The sequence below is a fragment of the Rhinopithecus bieti genome, unplaced genomic scaffold (genome assembly GCF_001698545.2).
Source record: "Rhinopithecus bieti isolate Rb0 unplaced genomic scaffold, ASM169854v2 scaffold_24392, whole genome shotgun sequence".
NCBI lineage: Eukaryota > Metazoa > Chordata > Mammalia > Primates > Cercopithecidae > Rhinopithecus > Rhinopithecus bieti.
The window spans coordinates 2,951,782-2,968,915 of record NW_016812542.1 but is presented as its reverse complement, the minus strand read 5'-3'; the positions used below and the strand labels follow the sequence as shown (position 1 = coordinate 2,968,915).

Genomic DNA, 17,134 nt, shown 5'->3' with positions numbered 1-17,134 from the left:
GAGACGGAGTCTTGCTCTGTCACCCAGGCTGGAGTGCAGTGGCTGGATCTCCGCTCACTGCAAGCTCCGCCTCCCGGGTTTACGCCATTCTCCTGCCTCAGCCTCCCGAGTAGCTGGGACTACAGGCGCCCACCACCTCGCCCGGCTAGTTTTTTGTATTTTTTAGTAGAGACGGGGTTTCACCAGGTTAGCCAGGATGGTCTCGATCTCCTGACCTTGTGATCCGCCCGTCTCGGCCTCCCAAAGTGCTGGGATTACAGGCTTGAGCCACCGCGCCCGCCCTCGTTTTACATTTCTTTGATTAATAATAAGGTTGAACATTTTTTCATGTGTTGATTGGCCATTTTTGTTTACTATTGTGACTTGCCTTTTCATATCTTTTGTCCATTTTTCAACTGATTTGTTTATTTCTTAATAATTTGTAGGAGTTGCCAATCCTTCATGAGCTTTTTGGTATAAATATCTTTTTTTCTAATGTGTAACATCCTTTTACTCTCTTTGGTGCCTTTTGATTGATTGAAGTTCTTAATTTTATTGTAGTACCTGGCATCAGTCTTTTCCTTTATTGTTGTCAGTTTTTATGTCTTTTTCTTTTTTTTTTTTTGAGACGGAGTCTTGCTCTGCCACCCAGGCTGGAGTGCAGTGGCCGGATCTCAGCTCACTGCAAGCTCCGCCTCCCGGGTTTATGCCATTCTCCTGCCTCAGCCTCCCAAGTAGCTGGGACTACAGGCGCCCGACTCGTCGCCCGGCTAGTTTTTTGTATTTTTAATTTAAGTAGAGACAGGGTTTCGCCGTATTAGCCAGGATGGTCTCGATCTCCTGACCTCGTGATCCGCCCGTCTCGGCCTCCCAAAGTGCTGGGATTACAGGCTTGAGCCACCGAGCCCGGCCAGTTTTTATGTCTTAAAGAAAGAATGTTCTGGCTGGGCGTGGTGGCTCATGCCTGTAATCCTAGCACAGGCATGTGGGCGGATTGTCTCAGGAGTTTGAGACCAGCCTGGGCAACATGATGAAACCCTGTTTTACTAAAATACAAAAGATTCCCAGGCATGGTGGTGCCCACCTGTAATCCCAGCTACTTGGGAGGCTGAGGCACAAGAATCACTTGAACCCAGGAGGTGGAAGTTGCAGTGTGCCGAGATCATGTCACTGCACTCCAGCCTGAGTGACAGAGCAAGACTCTGTCTCAAAAAAAAAAAAAAAAAAAAGAGAGAAAGAATGTTCTGGCCAGGTGCGGTGGCTCATGCCTATAATCCCAACACTTTGGGAGGCCGAGGTAGGCGGATCACTTGAGACCAGGAGTTCAAGATCAGCCTGGTCAACATGGTGAAACCTTGTCTCTACTGAAAATACAAAAATTAGCCTGGCATGGTGGTGGGCACCTGTCGTCTCAGCTACTTGGGAAGCTAAAGCATGAGAATCACTTGAACCTGGGAGGTGGAAGCTACAGTGAACCAAGATCACCCCGCTGTACTCCAGCCTAGGTGACAGAGTGAGACTCTATCTCTATCTCAAAAAAAAAAAAAAGAGGTCTCTATGACCTCTACATTGAGAAAATTTCTCCTAAATTTTCTTCTAGATGTTTTGAAGTTTTGCTTTCACATTTAAGTTATTGAATGTCTGGAATTTTTTATTTGGTGGGAATTAGGGGTCTAAATTCATTTATTTTCCACATGAACAGCCATTTCTCCTAGTACCATATATTAGTTTATTGCTTCTTTTGGGATCTGTAGTGCTCCTACAAAAAATTCCTAAAAATATGGGAATCTATTTCTTCCTACTAATACCCTATAGTATTAATTACTTGAAGCTTTGTAATGAATCATTATTTATTTATTTTTTGATTCAGAGTTTTGCTCTGTCTCCCAGCCTGGAGTGCAGTGGCGCCATCTCAGCTCATTGCAACCTCCACCTCCTGGGGTCAAGCAATTCTCCTGCCTCCACCTCCCGAGTAGCTGGGATTGCAGGCGTCCACTATTATGCCTGGCTAAGTTTTGTATTTTCAGTAGAGATGGGGTTTCACCATGTTGGCCAGGCTGGTCTCAAACTCCCACCTCAGCTGATCCGCCTGCCTCGACCTCTCAAAGTGCTGGGATTACAGGTGTGAGCTACCACACCCAGCCTGTAATGAATCTTTATATCTTTTATTTTTTGGAGATGGAGCCTCACTCTGTCACCCAGGCTGGAGTGCAGTGGTGTGATCTTGGCTCACTGTAACCTCTGCCTCCTGGGTTCAAGTGATTCTCGTGCTTCAGCCTCCCAAGTAGCTGGGATTACAGGTGCACGCCACCATGCCCAGATAATTTTTGTATTTTTAGTAGAGACAATTTCGTCATGTTGGCCAGGCTGCTCTTGAACTCCTGACCTCAGGTGATCCACCCGCTTTGGCCTCACAAAGTACTGGGATTACAGACGTGGGCCACTGCACCTGGCTATGAATCTTTATATCTGGTCGGGCATATCCTCTTGTTCTTTAGGTTCTTTTGCTCTTTTATTAATTAATTATTTTCTTTAACAAATAAATACAGAATTATTAACATCTGTGGCAAAGATACAGAAAATGCTCCCAAAGAGTTAAGAGTCCAGTAAGGAACTTGGAAGCCTCCTGCTTGCCTCTAACTCTCTACTTCCATTTTTAGTACCTTCCTCAGTTTATCTCATTCACTAGACCATGAGAGAAGCTGATTTCAGGTCTGTCTTCACTGCTGACACATACCTGGCTCTTGGAGGCTTAATGAATAAAAGAACTTCATGGCTGAGGCTGGTCATGTGAAAGAGAAAAAAAGAACTTCAGTATTTATTAATGCATATTAAGTGTTATATGAGTGCTGCATACTTACTGCTTAAAAGTGAAGAGAAGGAAGAATTGACTTCTAACTTAAACCCTAAAGGATAGCTTCTTAGAGGACTGTAAGTTGGGCCTTCAAGAATGGTTGCAAGAAGGGAGAGCATGTCCTATCTGGAAGGAATGATTCAAAGAAAGGAGGAAAGCTGACATTAAGGCAAATTCAGAGTATTCATATGGTTGACTGAGTGTGAAATGGGGTTCTTATGGGAAAATAGTGGCAGATTAGGGAGGTTGGTGGTTGAAGCCAGATTGTGGGGAGTCCAGAATGGTAGGCCATGGAATTTTGAGAGCAGAGTAGATATAATTAGGAGAGGAAAGGGATCAGAACAAGTACACATTGTGTAAACCTTCACCTGGATAAGACACTAGACTGGTGGGAGGGATGTAGTGCCTAAGGATGAACTATTTTTTCCATATACTTTTCTCTGGATGCTTTAATTAAACTGTTATTCTCTAATCACATATCTTGGAGCCTCATCAACAGCTGAAAAGGTCTTTGGTTAGGACTCAGCTTTTGTTGCAGTTTTTCTTTTTCTTTCTATCCAGTTAATCCAAAGATGAATTGGACTTTGGAGTTTCTTTCCTGTTCTCTGAATAAAAAGTCTCAAATATGTAGCACTTATAGCTGATTTTCCACAGTATCACCTTATCATCCAGTTAATTAGATTACTTAAGAAGTACACTTTGATCTCCATGTTTTCCCTTCCTCTGTAGTACCCCAGTTTTCAAGAGGGGAAAAATATTTGTTCTTTCTGTTAAAGCTCATATGTAAAACCAGAAGCTTAGAAAATTAAAAAAACACTTAAAACTATTTTATTCATAAGAAATCATTGGCAGTATGTTAATGTTTTTTGCTAGAGTTTTTTTTTTTTTTTTTTTTAATTTTTTGGGGAAGGTTTTGTTTTCGAAGAAGTTATAATAAAATACACCCAATGAAAATATTCCCACCACTGGTGGATCGGACTGCTACAGGCCAGGCTTTTTTCACCACACTTCAAAAATCTAATTGGAGGCTCGATGCAGTGGCTCATGCCTGTAATCCCACCTCTTTGGGAGGCCGAGGCAGGTGGATCACTTGAGGTCAGGAATTCAAGACCAGCCTGATGAACATGGCGAAACCCCATCTCTACTAAAATGCAAATGTTAGCTGGACATGGTGGTGGTTGCCTGTAATCCCAGCTACTTGGGCGGCTGAGGCAGGAGAATTGCTTGAACCCAGGAGGCAGAGGTTGTAGTGAGCTGAGATTGTACCACTATACTCTAGCCTGGGTGACAGAGCAAGACTCTGTTTCAAAAAATAAAAATAAAAAATCTAGTTGGAGGAAACGAAAATAATTTAAAGTTATTGTTACATATTGGTATGAACCTTAACACCAAAGGAATAGCCCAAGCAGAATTATCCCATATTGCCTTTTTCTTACTTTTTAGTGTGTTCTGTAATTGTAACAATGTGCTTCTTTTTTTAACAGTACTATCACAAATTTAGGTGGGACAGTGAGTATTATCCCACTTGGGGAAGCAAAGACATACGTAAATGGAAAACATATTTTGGAACTCACAGTGTTACATCATGTAAGTGGATGGGTACTACAATATAAGAAACTGTTTGACTTTGGACAAGTCATTTAATTTCTTTGAGTTCTGGTTTTCTCTATAAGATAAGGGTGTTGAAGCAGCTTAAGTACTTTTCATTTCAAAATTCTTTTCCTATTGATTGCCTTCTTGTGCAAAGACAAAAGTTATATTTATATGAATCAGTACCTGAAGAGCTGACCACTAACAGCATCATTATGTGTCCTATAAAGACCTAGGCTTTAGAATCAGACAGACAGGGTTGAAATCCTGGCTTTGCCACTTGCTACGTGACCTTTGGCAAGTTATTTAACTAGGTGATTAAACAATATCACCCAAGTCAGGACACTTTTGAGATCTTTATTAATAATTACATCAAGAGGACAAACATCAGCAGTGTGTTGCAGGCAAACCCAGACATATTGTGACTGTATATCCTGCCTTTCAGGGATAGTGAAGGATTAACTGAAATAATAATTTGTGTATATAGTTCTTAGAATAGTATCTGCCAATAGTAAGCTCTCAATGAATGTCTGTTGTTATTATTAAGCCTTGTGCTCTTTAGTTTCCTCATTCCTAAAATTGGGATGATTATATGTATCTCACTGAGTTGTTGTGAATGGTAAATGAGATAACATACAGTCTTGCACCTCATAATGATGTTTTGGGCAATGAGGGACCACATATATCAATCACAGTGGTCCCATAAGATTATAATACTGTATTTTTACTGTATTTTTTTTCTGTTTAGATATACAAATATTTACCATTGTGTTATAGTTGCCTATGGTATTCAGTACAGTAACATGCTGTACAGGTTTGTAACCTAAGAGCAATAGGCTATGCCATATAGCCTAGGTGTGTAGTAGGCTATACTATCTAGGTTTGTGTAAGTACATTCCATGATGTTCACACAACTGTGAAATCATCTAACAGTGTACTTCTCAGAACATATCCCTGTTGTTAAGAGATTTATGACTGTATATGTAATGTGCTTAATGCAGTGTTTGGTATATACAAAGTAATAAACGTTGGGAGGCCGAGGTGGGTGGATCTTGAGGTTAGGAGTTCGAGACCAGCCTAACCAACATGGTGAAACTACATCTTTACTAAAAATGCAAAAATTAGCTGGGCGTGGTGGCGCACGCCTGTAATCCCAGCTACTCAGGAGGCTGAGGCAGGAGAATCGCTTGAACCCGTGAGGCTGAGGTTGCAGTGAACTGAGATTGCACCCCTGAACTCCAGCCTGGGTGACATAGTAAGACTCTGTGCCAAAAGAAAAAAAAAGTAATAAATGTTTATTGCTATGATGTTTATGTTTATCGTTAATACTAGACTATATTGAACTATTGGGCATAATGAATTTTTTCATGTAATTTTTTGGTTGAGACTCATCTCAAGTAGTACATTTTTTTGTGTGCTTTAGGGTGATCGAGTGATTCTTGGTGGAGATCATTATTTTAGATTTAATCATCCAGTAGAAGTCCAGAAAGGAAAAAGGCCATCCGGAAGAGATACTCCTATAAGTGAGGGTCCAAAAGACTTTGAATTTGCAAAAAATGAGTTGCTCATGGCACAGAGATCACAGTGAGTATTGCTGTTGATATGAAATAGTAAGTGTATGAGAGAGATCTACAACAGAGTTAATCATATTGTGCCAGTCTCTAATAATTAACTCTTTGGGTGCTGGTTTCTAGTGATATAATTTTTTCTCTTGGTACATTCATTAGTTCAGCAAATATTTATTGACCATCTATTATGTGTCTGTCACTGTACCAAATGCTGGGGATATAAAGAACAAGGATTGAAATTTAGCTCATGTGCTGGAGGAATTCATCATCTCGAGGGGCTGACAGTTCTAACAGTGCTGTGACACAGTGCTCTGACAAGAGTCCTGAACTGTGTGGTGTGGAAGCTCACGGGGTGACACCTGGCCCTGACCAGTTATCAGTGAAGGTTTCTAGAAGATGAGAAGACGTCCCATAGAGGAGAATCCCAATAGACGATTAGAATTTAGCCAGAGGAAGACTGGGAAAGTGTACTTTTGTTTTTCTTTTCTTCTTGTGCCCCATTTTTAGTTCATGCAGTATTGTAGGATTTCTGGCATAAGCAGTGTCCTTGTAAGCAAAATGGTAAAGTATATACAAATAAAATGCTAACGAGTTTGGACTTTATATTAAAGGATAAGGGAAACATTAAAGAATTTTGAGCAGACGTGAGACACTCATAATCAGAATCACATTTTTAGAGAGATCACCAGCACTCAAATCTGGAGAATGTATTAGAGATAGAGCAAGCTTAAAACCTGCAAATGCAGCTAAGAGACTATCAAATTAAGATAAATATAGTGTGGTTAGGTAGGAAGGAAACATAAAGGAGATAAGATTGACAAGGCTTGATGACTAAAGAGGATGAAAGGAGGAGGAATCAAGAACTAGTTACAGACTAGACTAACTGCTTTGTCACCTTTTAAGAAGCCTCAACCTGCTTTTGCTCTTTAAAAATAATTTTTTTATTGAATACAGTATAAATAGCACAAAATTTACCATGTAAGCCATTTTTAATTGTGTAGTCCAAAGGCGTTAAGTACCTTCACATTGTTTTGTTTTGTTTTGAGACGGAGTCTGGCTTTATTGTCCAGCCTGGAGTATAGTTGGCACGATCTCGGTTCATTGCAACCTCCGCCTCCTGGCCTCAAGCCGTCCTCCCACCTCAGCCTCCCAAGCAGCTGAGACTACAGGTGCACACTACCATGCCCGGATAATTTTTGTATTTTTTTGTAGAGATGGGGTTTCACCATGTTGCCCAGGCTGGTCTTGAACTCCTGAGCTCAAGCAATCCACCTGCCTCGGCCTCCCAAAGTGCTGGGATTACAGGCTTAGTCACTGTGCCCACCCTAGTGCCTTCACATTGTTGTGAAACCATCACCATCAGCCATCTCCAGAAATGTTTTATTATTACAAACTGAAACTCTGTATTTGTTAAACAATAGCCATTCTCCTCTCTCCCTAGCTGTGATATCCACTAGCCTTCTTTTTGATATTCTTATTCTTTTTTTCAGTGAAATTGGGAATGGAAATTTCTGTATAATGTAGTTACTAAAGCACTGATTTTATTGAGAAGAAAGAGTCTTTAGTTTTCTGTAATCATTGATGCTTTCTCTCCCATATATGGAGAAGTGACAAAGCTAATTTCATGTTTTGACTTATCAAAACATCACATTATTATAAATGGTTTAAAATACATGATACAATCTCTACCTTATCAGCTCTTATATCATGTATTTTAGTCATTTCAATATTTTCCTACCTTATGACCTAAACATAAAACTGTTGATGTATGAAATATAATTTTTGCTCTAACGAGTTTGTTTAACATAAAATAACCTTATTTTGTATTTATTATAATATTAACTATAATTTTACTGCACTGTTTATTATGACATATTTTTGCATGGTTTATTTTCCTTAAGCATTAGAAAAATATATTTATTTAAATATCAGGCATCTGCAATAGTAACTAAGTTAGAAATAAGCAATTTTTCATCCTGTGTGTTTAAATTTTGAGTGTAAACAATTGTAGAGCCAGTGAAGATTTTAAAAACACTGTTGATAGAATGTCAGAAATTAAGTTTTAAGATTTAAACTTTTGCTCAATGGAAAACTTTTCAGTAGGATTAAGACTATTATGATGTATAAAGAATTCTTAACATGTATCCTGTAAACATCTTGCTACATTGTAGACTCGAAGCAGAAATAAAAGAGGCGCAGTTGAAGGCAAAGGAAGAAATGATGCAGGGAATCCAGATTGCAAAAGAAATGGCTCAGCAAGAGCTTTCTTCTCAAAAAGCTGCGTATGAAAGCAAAATAAAAGCACTGGAAGCAGAACTGGTAAAAGGCAGAATTGGTTTTATTTTTTTTTCCGACAATGTACCCCAAGTGATGTGTTGCCTATAAAGTTGATTACGTCCCTTTAAGGGAACTGGGAGATGGGAGAGATCAGAGATTAGTGAATCAAAGCCACAGTGAGTTTTGGTCCTCTTTAATTTTACTTTAAGAAATAAGTCGGGGCTGGGCATGGGAGCTCATGCCTGTAATCCCAGTACTTTAGGAGGCCAAGGCGGGCAGATTACTTGAGCCCAGGAGTTCAAGACCAACCGGGGGCAATGTAGGGAGACCGGTCTCTCCAAAAAGTTTAAAACATTAGCTGGGCGTGGTAGCATGCGCCTGTAGTCCCAGCTACTCAGGAGGCTGAGATAGAAGAATCACCTAGCCCAGGGAGGTCAAGGCTGCAGTGAACCTTGACAGAGTAAGAAAGACCCTGTCTCAAAAAAAAAAAAGAAAAGAAAAGAGAAAAGTTGGTGGCAATAATAGACAATGGCTACTGGAAGAAGAAGAAAAATAAAGAGAAACTTCCGTCCTCTAGCCGCTTGAGTCATGGCTGTCTCCATGGTTTATTGGAAATCTTGGGTTCCCAGAAGCCCATTTTAGAGAATACTGTTAAAAAGTTTGACTAGTGGTATTTATTTTTAGTTAACCTGAATGAAGTGGAGAAGCTTTAATAGGGCAACTTTTCTATTAGTGGGTAATTTCTTGTACATTGGCTAAAGAAAGGGACTTTTGTACTTTTTTGCTACTTTTTTTTGCCTGGGTTATTTTTTATTATCATTCTTTAAAGAGAGAAGAGTCTCAAAGGAAAAAAATGCAGGAAATAAATAACCAGAAGGCTAATCACAAAATTGAGGAATTACAAAAGGCAAAGCAGCATCTTGAACAGGAAATATATGTCAACAAAAAGCGATTAGAAATGGAGGCTTTGGCTACAAAACAGGTAATTTTATTGTGTAACCAGTTTGCTGTATTCTGAGAAAAGCTGAATTTTTTTCTTTTCCAAAGAAGTTGCTTATGGTATGTTGACGGAAGAGAGCCAAATCCAGGTTTGTAGATGTGTAGATGAGAAAAGTGCTTCTTGCCTGAAAGCTTGTATCCTGGTACTGCTCACAGATCTGCTTACACATCACACAGAGATGTTGAAAGAGACAGACTTCTTATTTCCATCTAGTTCCACTCCAGTTTTCTCTTTTTGTGCATCTCCAACTATCTGGTCATCGGTCATGCCGAGTAATTTAAATAACTGAAATAGTACTAGGGCACACATGAGGAAGAAAAAAGGCTCAGCTCTTATACTGGGTCACATCCTGATGTCACAATGAAACATCTGCCTGTGGAAAGAGCAGCAAGCAGCCTGTTTCCAGAACTCATAGTAGGGCATTCCTTACCTCAGTCTTACGAGCTTAGGCACCTGCCTGCTTTTATCATGTCATTGCGGATAGAGGCATCTTTCATGGGCCACCTCAACTATTCAGTTTCACAAGCCTAAGGGATAAAACCAGAATGTTAATACCTTCAGGCACCTTACTGTCAACATTTTGGGCCATTCTTTCTATTAGTGGTTCTTGAAGGGTGGTCCCTAGACCAGCAACATCAACATCACCCTGGGAACATGTTAGAAATGCAAATTTTTAGGCCGGGCGCTGTGGCTCAAACCTGTAATCCCAGGACTTTGAGAGGCTGAGGCGGGTGGATCACGAGGTCAAGAGATCGAGACCATCTTGGCCAACATGGTGAAACCCTGTCTCTACTAAAAATACAAAAATTAGCTGCGCATGGTGGTGCACGCCTGTAATCCCAGCTACTCAGGAGGCTGAGGTAGGAGAATCTCTTGAACCCGGGAGGTGGGATTGCAGTGAGCCGAGATCGTGCGACTGCACTCCAACCTGGTGACAGAGCAAGACTCTGTCTCAAAAAAAAAAAAAAATGAAAAAAGAAATGCAAAGTTTTAGGCCGCACTCCAGAACTACTAAAGCAGAAACTGAGAGTGGGGCACAGAACCTATTTTAAGAAGCCCTGTGGGATGTTCTGATGAACACTAAAGTTTGCAAGCTCTGTTTTGATTCCTTATATCTTAATCTTAAGGTTTTACTCTCTCAAATGGCAATTTTATTTCTCTTTTTTCCAAGTTTGTGGGGTCGGGGAAACCAGGGTGGGAGTTGGGGGTGGAAGAAAATACTCCTAGTAATTGCAAAGTATTGGTACCATAATACAGTTATTATAGATCTACTAGTCAACTCCTGGACACAAAGTGACTAGTGAACCACCTCAGAGAGTTTTAGGAGAAGAAAATAGACCTGTTTAAATCTTGAAAAACAATTATTATTACTGGGATTATAATGCTTATTTGTGCTTAGTTAGATTTCTTGTATCTTTTTTTTTTTTTTTTTTTTTTTTTTTTTGAGGCGGAGTCTCGCTCTGTCGCCCAAACTGGAGTGCAGTGGCGCAATCTCGGCTCACTGCAAGCTCCGCCTCCCGGGTTTACGCCATTCTCCTGCCTCAGCCTCCTGAGTAGCTGGGACTACAGGCGCCCGCCACCTCGCCCGGCTAGTTTTTTCTATTTTTAGTAGAGACGGGGTTTCACCATGTTAGCCAGGATGGTCTCGATCTCCTGACCTCGTGATCCGCCCGTCTCGGCCTCCCAAAGTGCTGGGATTACAGGCTTGAGCCACCGCGCCCGGCCTTCTTGTATCTTTTAAATTTAACTTCTTTAGTCAAGTGTTCTTGGATATAGCCTTTTTTTTTTTTTTTTTAAGTTTGTCCTTTTTTTTCTGCCTTTTTTGGGTTTTCTTATTTTTATTTTATTTTTATTTCAATAGCTTTAGAAGTACAAATGGCTTTTGGTTTCGTGGATGAATTATATAGTGGTGAAGTCTAGGATTTAGTGCACCTGTCACCTGAGTAGCTTACATTGTACCCAGTAGGTAGTTTTTCATTCCTTGTCCTCTCCCACCCTCCTTCTTTCTGAATCTTCAATGTACATTGTACCAGGAGTACACACAGTTCACAATTTAGGTTGCACGCTCCCTATGAGAATCTAATACCTGATGATCTGAGCTGGAACCATTTCATCCTGAAACCAACCCCTGCGCCCCTGTCTTTGGAAAAATTGTCTTCCATGAAACCAGTCTGTGGTGCCAGAAAGGTTGGGGACTGCTGCATTATACCACTCTATATGCCTCTGCATGCCCATAGCTTAGCTCTCACTTATAAGTGAGACCATGCTGATATTTGGTTTTCAATTCCTGAGTTACTTCACTTAGAATTATTGCCTCCAGTTCCATTCAAGTTGCTGTAAAAGATATTTCATTTTTTATTGCTGGGTAGTATTCTATGGTGTATGTATACACACACACACACACACACACACACCATATTTTCTTGATCCATTCATTGGTTGATGGACACTTAGGTTGATTCCATGTCTTTGCAATTGTGAATTGTGCTGTGATAAGTATACACATGCAGGAGTCTTTTTGATATAATGACTTCTTTTCCTCTTTTTTTCTAGTTTTTTTTAACTTCTATCAATGGGAAGAAAAGATTAATTTATGTCATCAAAATTCCTAATGATACTGTTGTGGGGAAAATTATTTTATAAGGAAATTTTATAAATCATTTTAAAAGCTTTTCATGTTTAATAAAACACATAAAACATGTAAACTATATAAGCTTAATAAAACATGTACTATAAAATGAGGTTTACTGTAGTGTGTTATCATCAATCTGTTTTTTTAAAATAGGTTTTATTGTGTATATTTAAGTTATACAATGTTATGGGGTATATAAATTGTAAAATGGTTACTATAGTGAAGCAAATTAGCATATCCATCATCTCAATGTGGTGTTATAATTTCTCTATTTGCATATTCTCACATGTGGGTCTGCTGTATGAATGAATATCAATTAGGCTTTAGAAGACCACAGCATTCGCCATGCAAGAATTCTGGAAGCTTTAGAAACTGAAAAGCAAAAAATTGCTAAAGAAGTACAAATTCTACAGCAGAATCGTAGTAATAGGGATAAAACTTTTACAAGTGAGTATGTGCTGATTTTAGCAAATATTTTCTAAAATTATGCATGTTGTATGTAATATAATTACTAAAATGTTACCATTAGTTGCCTTTATGTATTCAAAATATTTTATTCTAGTTGACTTTTCTGGATCTAAATAAATTTGTATGAATGGTTGTTTTTGAATATTCAGGTTTTAGAATATTTATTATATCAATGCTTTTGACTGAATGTTTGTGTTCCCCCAAAATTAATATATTGAATTCATAACCTCCAAGGCAGTAGTCTTAGGAAGTGGGGGCCTTTGGTAGGTAAGTAAGTCATGAGGGTAGATCCCTCATAGATAGAATTATTCCCCCTGTGAAAGAAATTGCAGAGAGTCCTCTCACCTCTTCCACCAAGTGAGGACATAGCATGAAGATGGTAGTCTGCAGCCCAGAATAGGGCCCTCACCAGAACTTGGCTGATGCTGGAACCCTGATCTCAAACGTCTAGCCTCCTGAACTGTGAGCAAGTCTGGCAATTCATTAGTAGTACTGCAACTGAGCAAATAGTAAGCAAAATTTCAATGTGCAGCATGTTTAAAAAAAAAAATCTTACTCTAATTCTTAATCCTTGTTTTATATCTGTTAATAGTTGTGCTTCTTCATGGATTACTTTGTTTTCTTTTTCACTTAGACATTTTTTTCTTAAGAGATTTTTTTTCTAGCTTTACTGAGGTGTAATTAACAAATAAAATTATGTATATTTAAGATGTACAACGTGATGTTTTTACATATATTGCAAAATTATTACCATAATCAAGCTAGTTAACATATTTATCATCTCACCTAGTTTTTTTTTTTTTTTTTTTTTTTGTCATGAGGACACTTAGGATATACTCTCTTATTTCAAATATATAATATCATATTATTAATTCTAGGCAACTTTCTGTACATTAGACCTCCAGAGTGTATTGATCCTATATAACTGAAACTTTGTACCTTTTGACACACATCTTCCCATTCCCCTATCCTATATTTCCTGGTAACCATCATTCTACTCTCTGTGCCTATGAGTTCAACATTTTTAGATTCCACATATAAGTGAGATCATATAGTATTTATCTTTCTATGTCTGGCTTATTTCACTTTTGGTGGTGTTAAAGTTTTCTAATATATAAGATCATGTCATCTGTAAATAAACAATTTACTTCTTCCTTCTCAGTTTGGATATCTTTTATTTCTTTTTCTTACCCAACTGGTTTTGTTAGGACTTGTAGCACTATGTTGAATAGAAGTGGTGAGAGTAGGCATCCTTATCATGTGCCTGATCTTAAGGAAAAGCTTTCAGCTATTTGCCATTGAAGATGTTAGGTGTGGGCTTGTCATATATAGCCTTTGTTATGTTGTGATGCATTCTTCTATATCTAATTTGTTGACAGTATCATAAAAGGATGTTGTAGTTTGTCAAATGCTTTTTTGCACCTATTGAAATGATCATATGATTTTTATCCTTATTCTGTTAATGTGGTATATCACATTTATTGATTTGTATATATTAAACCATCCTTGCATCCCAGTGATAGACCCCCCTTGATCATGGTGTGCTTTTAATGTGCTGTTGAATTTGGTTTGCTAGTATTTTATTGAAGGTTTTTGGATCTATGTTCATCAGGGATATTGGCCTGTAGTTTTCTTTTCTTGTAGTGTCTTTGTCTGGCTTTCGTATCAGGGTAATGCTGGCCTTGCAAAAGGAATCGGAAATGTTCCTCTTCAGCTTTTTGGAAGAGTTTGAGAAGGATTAGCATTAATTCTTCTTTAATTGTTTGGTAGATTTCACCAGTGAAGCCATTAAGTCCTGTGAGACCTTTTTGTTTTTGAGACCGAGTCTTGCTCTGTTGGCAGGCTGGAGTATGGTGGCGCAATCTCGGCTCACTGCAACGTCCACCTCCCAGGTTGAAGCGATTCTCCTGCCTCAGCCTCTGAAGTAGCTGGGAGTACAGTTTTTGTATTTTTAGTAGAGACGGGGTTTCACCATGTTGACCAGGATGGTCTCTACCTCCTTACCTCATGGTCCGCCCACCTTAGCCTCCCAAAGTGCTGGGATTTTGCCCAGGCTGGAATGCAGTGGTGTGATCTCTGCTCACTGCACCCTCTGCCTCCCAGGCTCAAGCAATTCTCCTGCCTCAGCTTCTGAGTAGCTGGGATTACAGGCACGAATCACCATGCCCAGCTAATTTTTGTATTTTTAGTAAAGACAGGGTTTCACCATGTTGGCCAGGCTGGTCTCAAACTTCTGACCTCAGATGATCTGCCTGCCTTGGCTTCCCAAAGTGCTGGGATTAAGGTGTCAGCCACCATGCCTAGCCAAGTCCTGGGAGACTTTTGATTGCACTTTTTTTGGGTACATTTCTGTGTAAAACACAGCATATTTTTAATATAATCTTTTTTTATTATGGAAAATTTTAAACTGTAAAAGTAGAGATTGCTGCAGTAAGCCTTTATATATTTATCCAACTTCAATGATTATCAACACATGTTCAATCTTGTTGCCACTATCCTCAAACTCACTGCTTTCCTGGACTATTTTGAAGCAAATCCCAGACATCATACCATTTAAGGTGTACGCGATTCACTGTGTGTCTCTAAATTACATAAGGATTCTCTTTTTGCTCTCCCTCTCTCTCTTTCTCTGTCACTTTTTTAAGCATTGCCATGATAACTATATTAATAATAATTCCTTACACATCACATATTTACTCCATATTCATATTTCCTGGATTGTTTCATCCTTTTAAAAAAAAATGATTTGTTTGAATCAGGATACCAATATGATCTACACATTGTGTTTGGTAGATGTGCCATTTAAGTTTTAATCTGTAAATTCACTCTTCTCTTTCATCTAATTATTTGTGGAAGAAGTCAGATGATTTGTCCTGTAGAGGTATTTTGGATTCTGGATTTTGCTGATTGTGTCTCCCTGGTATTGCTTAACCGGCTTCTCTGTTCCAGTGTTCCCTAGAAAGTGGTAGTTAGATCTACAGGCCTATCAAATTCAGGTTCAGTTTTTTAGCAAGAATACTTGGTACGTATGTTATGTACTTTCTATAACTTCTTTAAAATAACTTTTAAAATATTAACACTCCTTTTTTTTTTTTTTTTTTTTTTCCTGAGACAGAGTCTTGTTCTGTCGCCCAGGCTGGAGTGCATTGGAGTGCAGTAGCGTAATCTCAGCTCAGTGCAACCTCTGCCTCCTGGGTTCAAGCAATTCTCCTGCCTCAGCCTCCCGAGTAGCTGGGACTACGGGCATGCACCACCACGCCTGGCTAATTTTTGTATTTTTAGTAGAAACGGTGTTTCACCATGTTGGCCAGGCTAGTTTCAAACTCCTGACCTCAGGTGATCCACCTGCCTTGGTCTTCCAACATGCTGGGATTATAGGTGTGAGCCACTTCACCCAGCCAATACTCTTTGTGTCTATTGCCAGAAATAAATACTTTTTTTCTTCTGAGGGCCTAGATAGTGCCTTACAATGATTACTTGATTTTTTAATTCTTGTGAATAATGAGTTTATCCTTCCAAAAGCTATTTTAGTAGAGTGTTGGTTATAAGTTTGCCTGAACAATATAGAAAATATTCATGGTAAAATCTTTTTTTTTTTTTTTTTTTTGAGACAAAGTCTTGCTCTGTCACACAGGCTGGTGTGCAGGGTGCCATCATAGCTCACTACAACCTCAAACTCCTGGGCTCTAGTGATCCTCTTGTCTCAGGCTCCCCAGTAGGTAGGACTACAGGTGCATGCTACGTTGCCTGGCTAATTTATTTTATTTTCTAGAGATAGGGTGTCACTATATTACCCAGGCAGGCCTTGAAATTCTGGCCTTCAAGAGATCCTCCTGCCTCAGCCTCCCAAAATGTAGAGATTATAGACATGAGCTACTGTGCCCAGTCCGAATCTTAAATCCAAATTAGGAGCTGGGTGTGGTGGCTCATGCCTGTAATCCCAGCACTTTGGAAGGCTAAGGCAGGCAGATTGCTTAAGCCCAGGAGTTCAAAGACCAGCCTGAGCAACATGGTGAAACCCCATCTCTACAAAATATAAGAAAGTTAGCTGGGTGTGGTGGCATGCACTTGTAGTTCCAGTTACTTGGAAGGCTGAGATGGGAGGATCACTTGAGCCTGGGGAGGTCAAGGTTGCAGTGAGCCATGATCCAGCCACTGTACTATAGCCAGGGCAACAGAGTGAGACCCTGACTCAAAAAAAAAAAAAAAGAAAGAAAGAAAATGAAATTATGCACTAGATTATTTTCCTTTTTTATTTTAATGTCTTGACATACACACACACATATATATATTTTAATTTTTAGACAAAATACAAAAGGATGTGTTTCTATATAAGTAAGGCTATAGAATACCCAATATTTGAAAGAATTTAGAAATGAGGAAGAAATAAAAAAGACATTAGAAAAAAATTATTTTCTAGATATTAGAAAGTAAAGCATTGTCTTTGGCTTATCTTTTTTATATCAACTTCAATTTTCTTAAATCTTTCCACAGGCAAAAGACCTCATTTTACAGGAAAAATGTTTTATTTCACTAAATTACTCAAATATTGTTATCCTTCTGCAATATAGAGTTAAAACCATTAATTTACAATCAGTAATTTTTTTTAGGAATTGTTTTGCTTAATGATATATGTTAGTGCCCATGTATGTATTTTGAGTCTTTTCTGTGTGCTTTGTATTAGTGCAGACGACTTGGAGCTCTATGAAACTCTCAATGATGATTCAGGAAGCCAATGCTATCAGCAGCAAATTGAAAACATACTA

The 17,134-nt window shown here is 39.0% G+C and overlaps 1 protein-coding gene across 1 annotated transcript in view; it reads left to right on the top strand.

Moving 5' to 3' along the window:
- Positions 1-17,134, top strand: part of KIF14 (kinesin family member 14) — a 69,778-nt gene that overhangs the window by 24,140 nt on the left and 28,504 nt on the right. Inside the window, 6 exon segments of the mRNA XM_017896445.1 lie at positions 4,318-4,420; positions 5,847-6,007; positions 8,163-8,310; positions 9,098-9,250; positions 12,221-12,347; positions 17,053-17,132. Of these exon segments, the coding sequence (XP_017751934.1) occupies positions 4,318-4,420; positions 5,847-6,007; positions 8,163-8,310; positions 9,098-9,250; positions 12,221-12,347; positions 17,053-17,132 (772 nt within the window).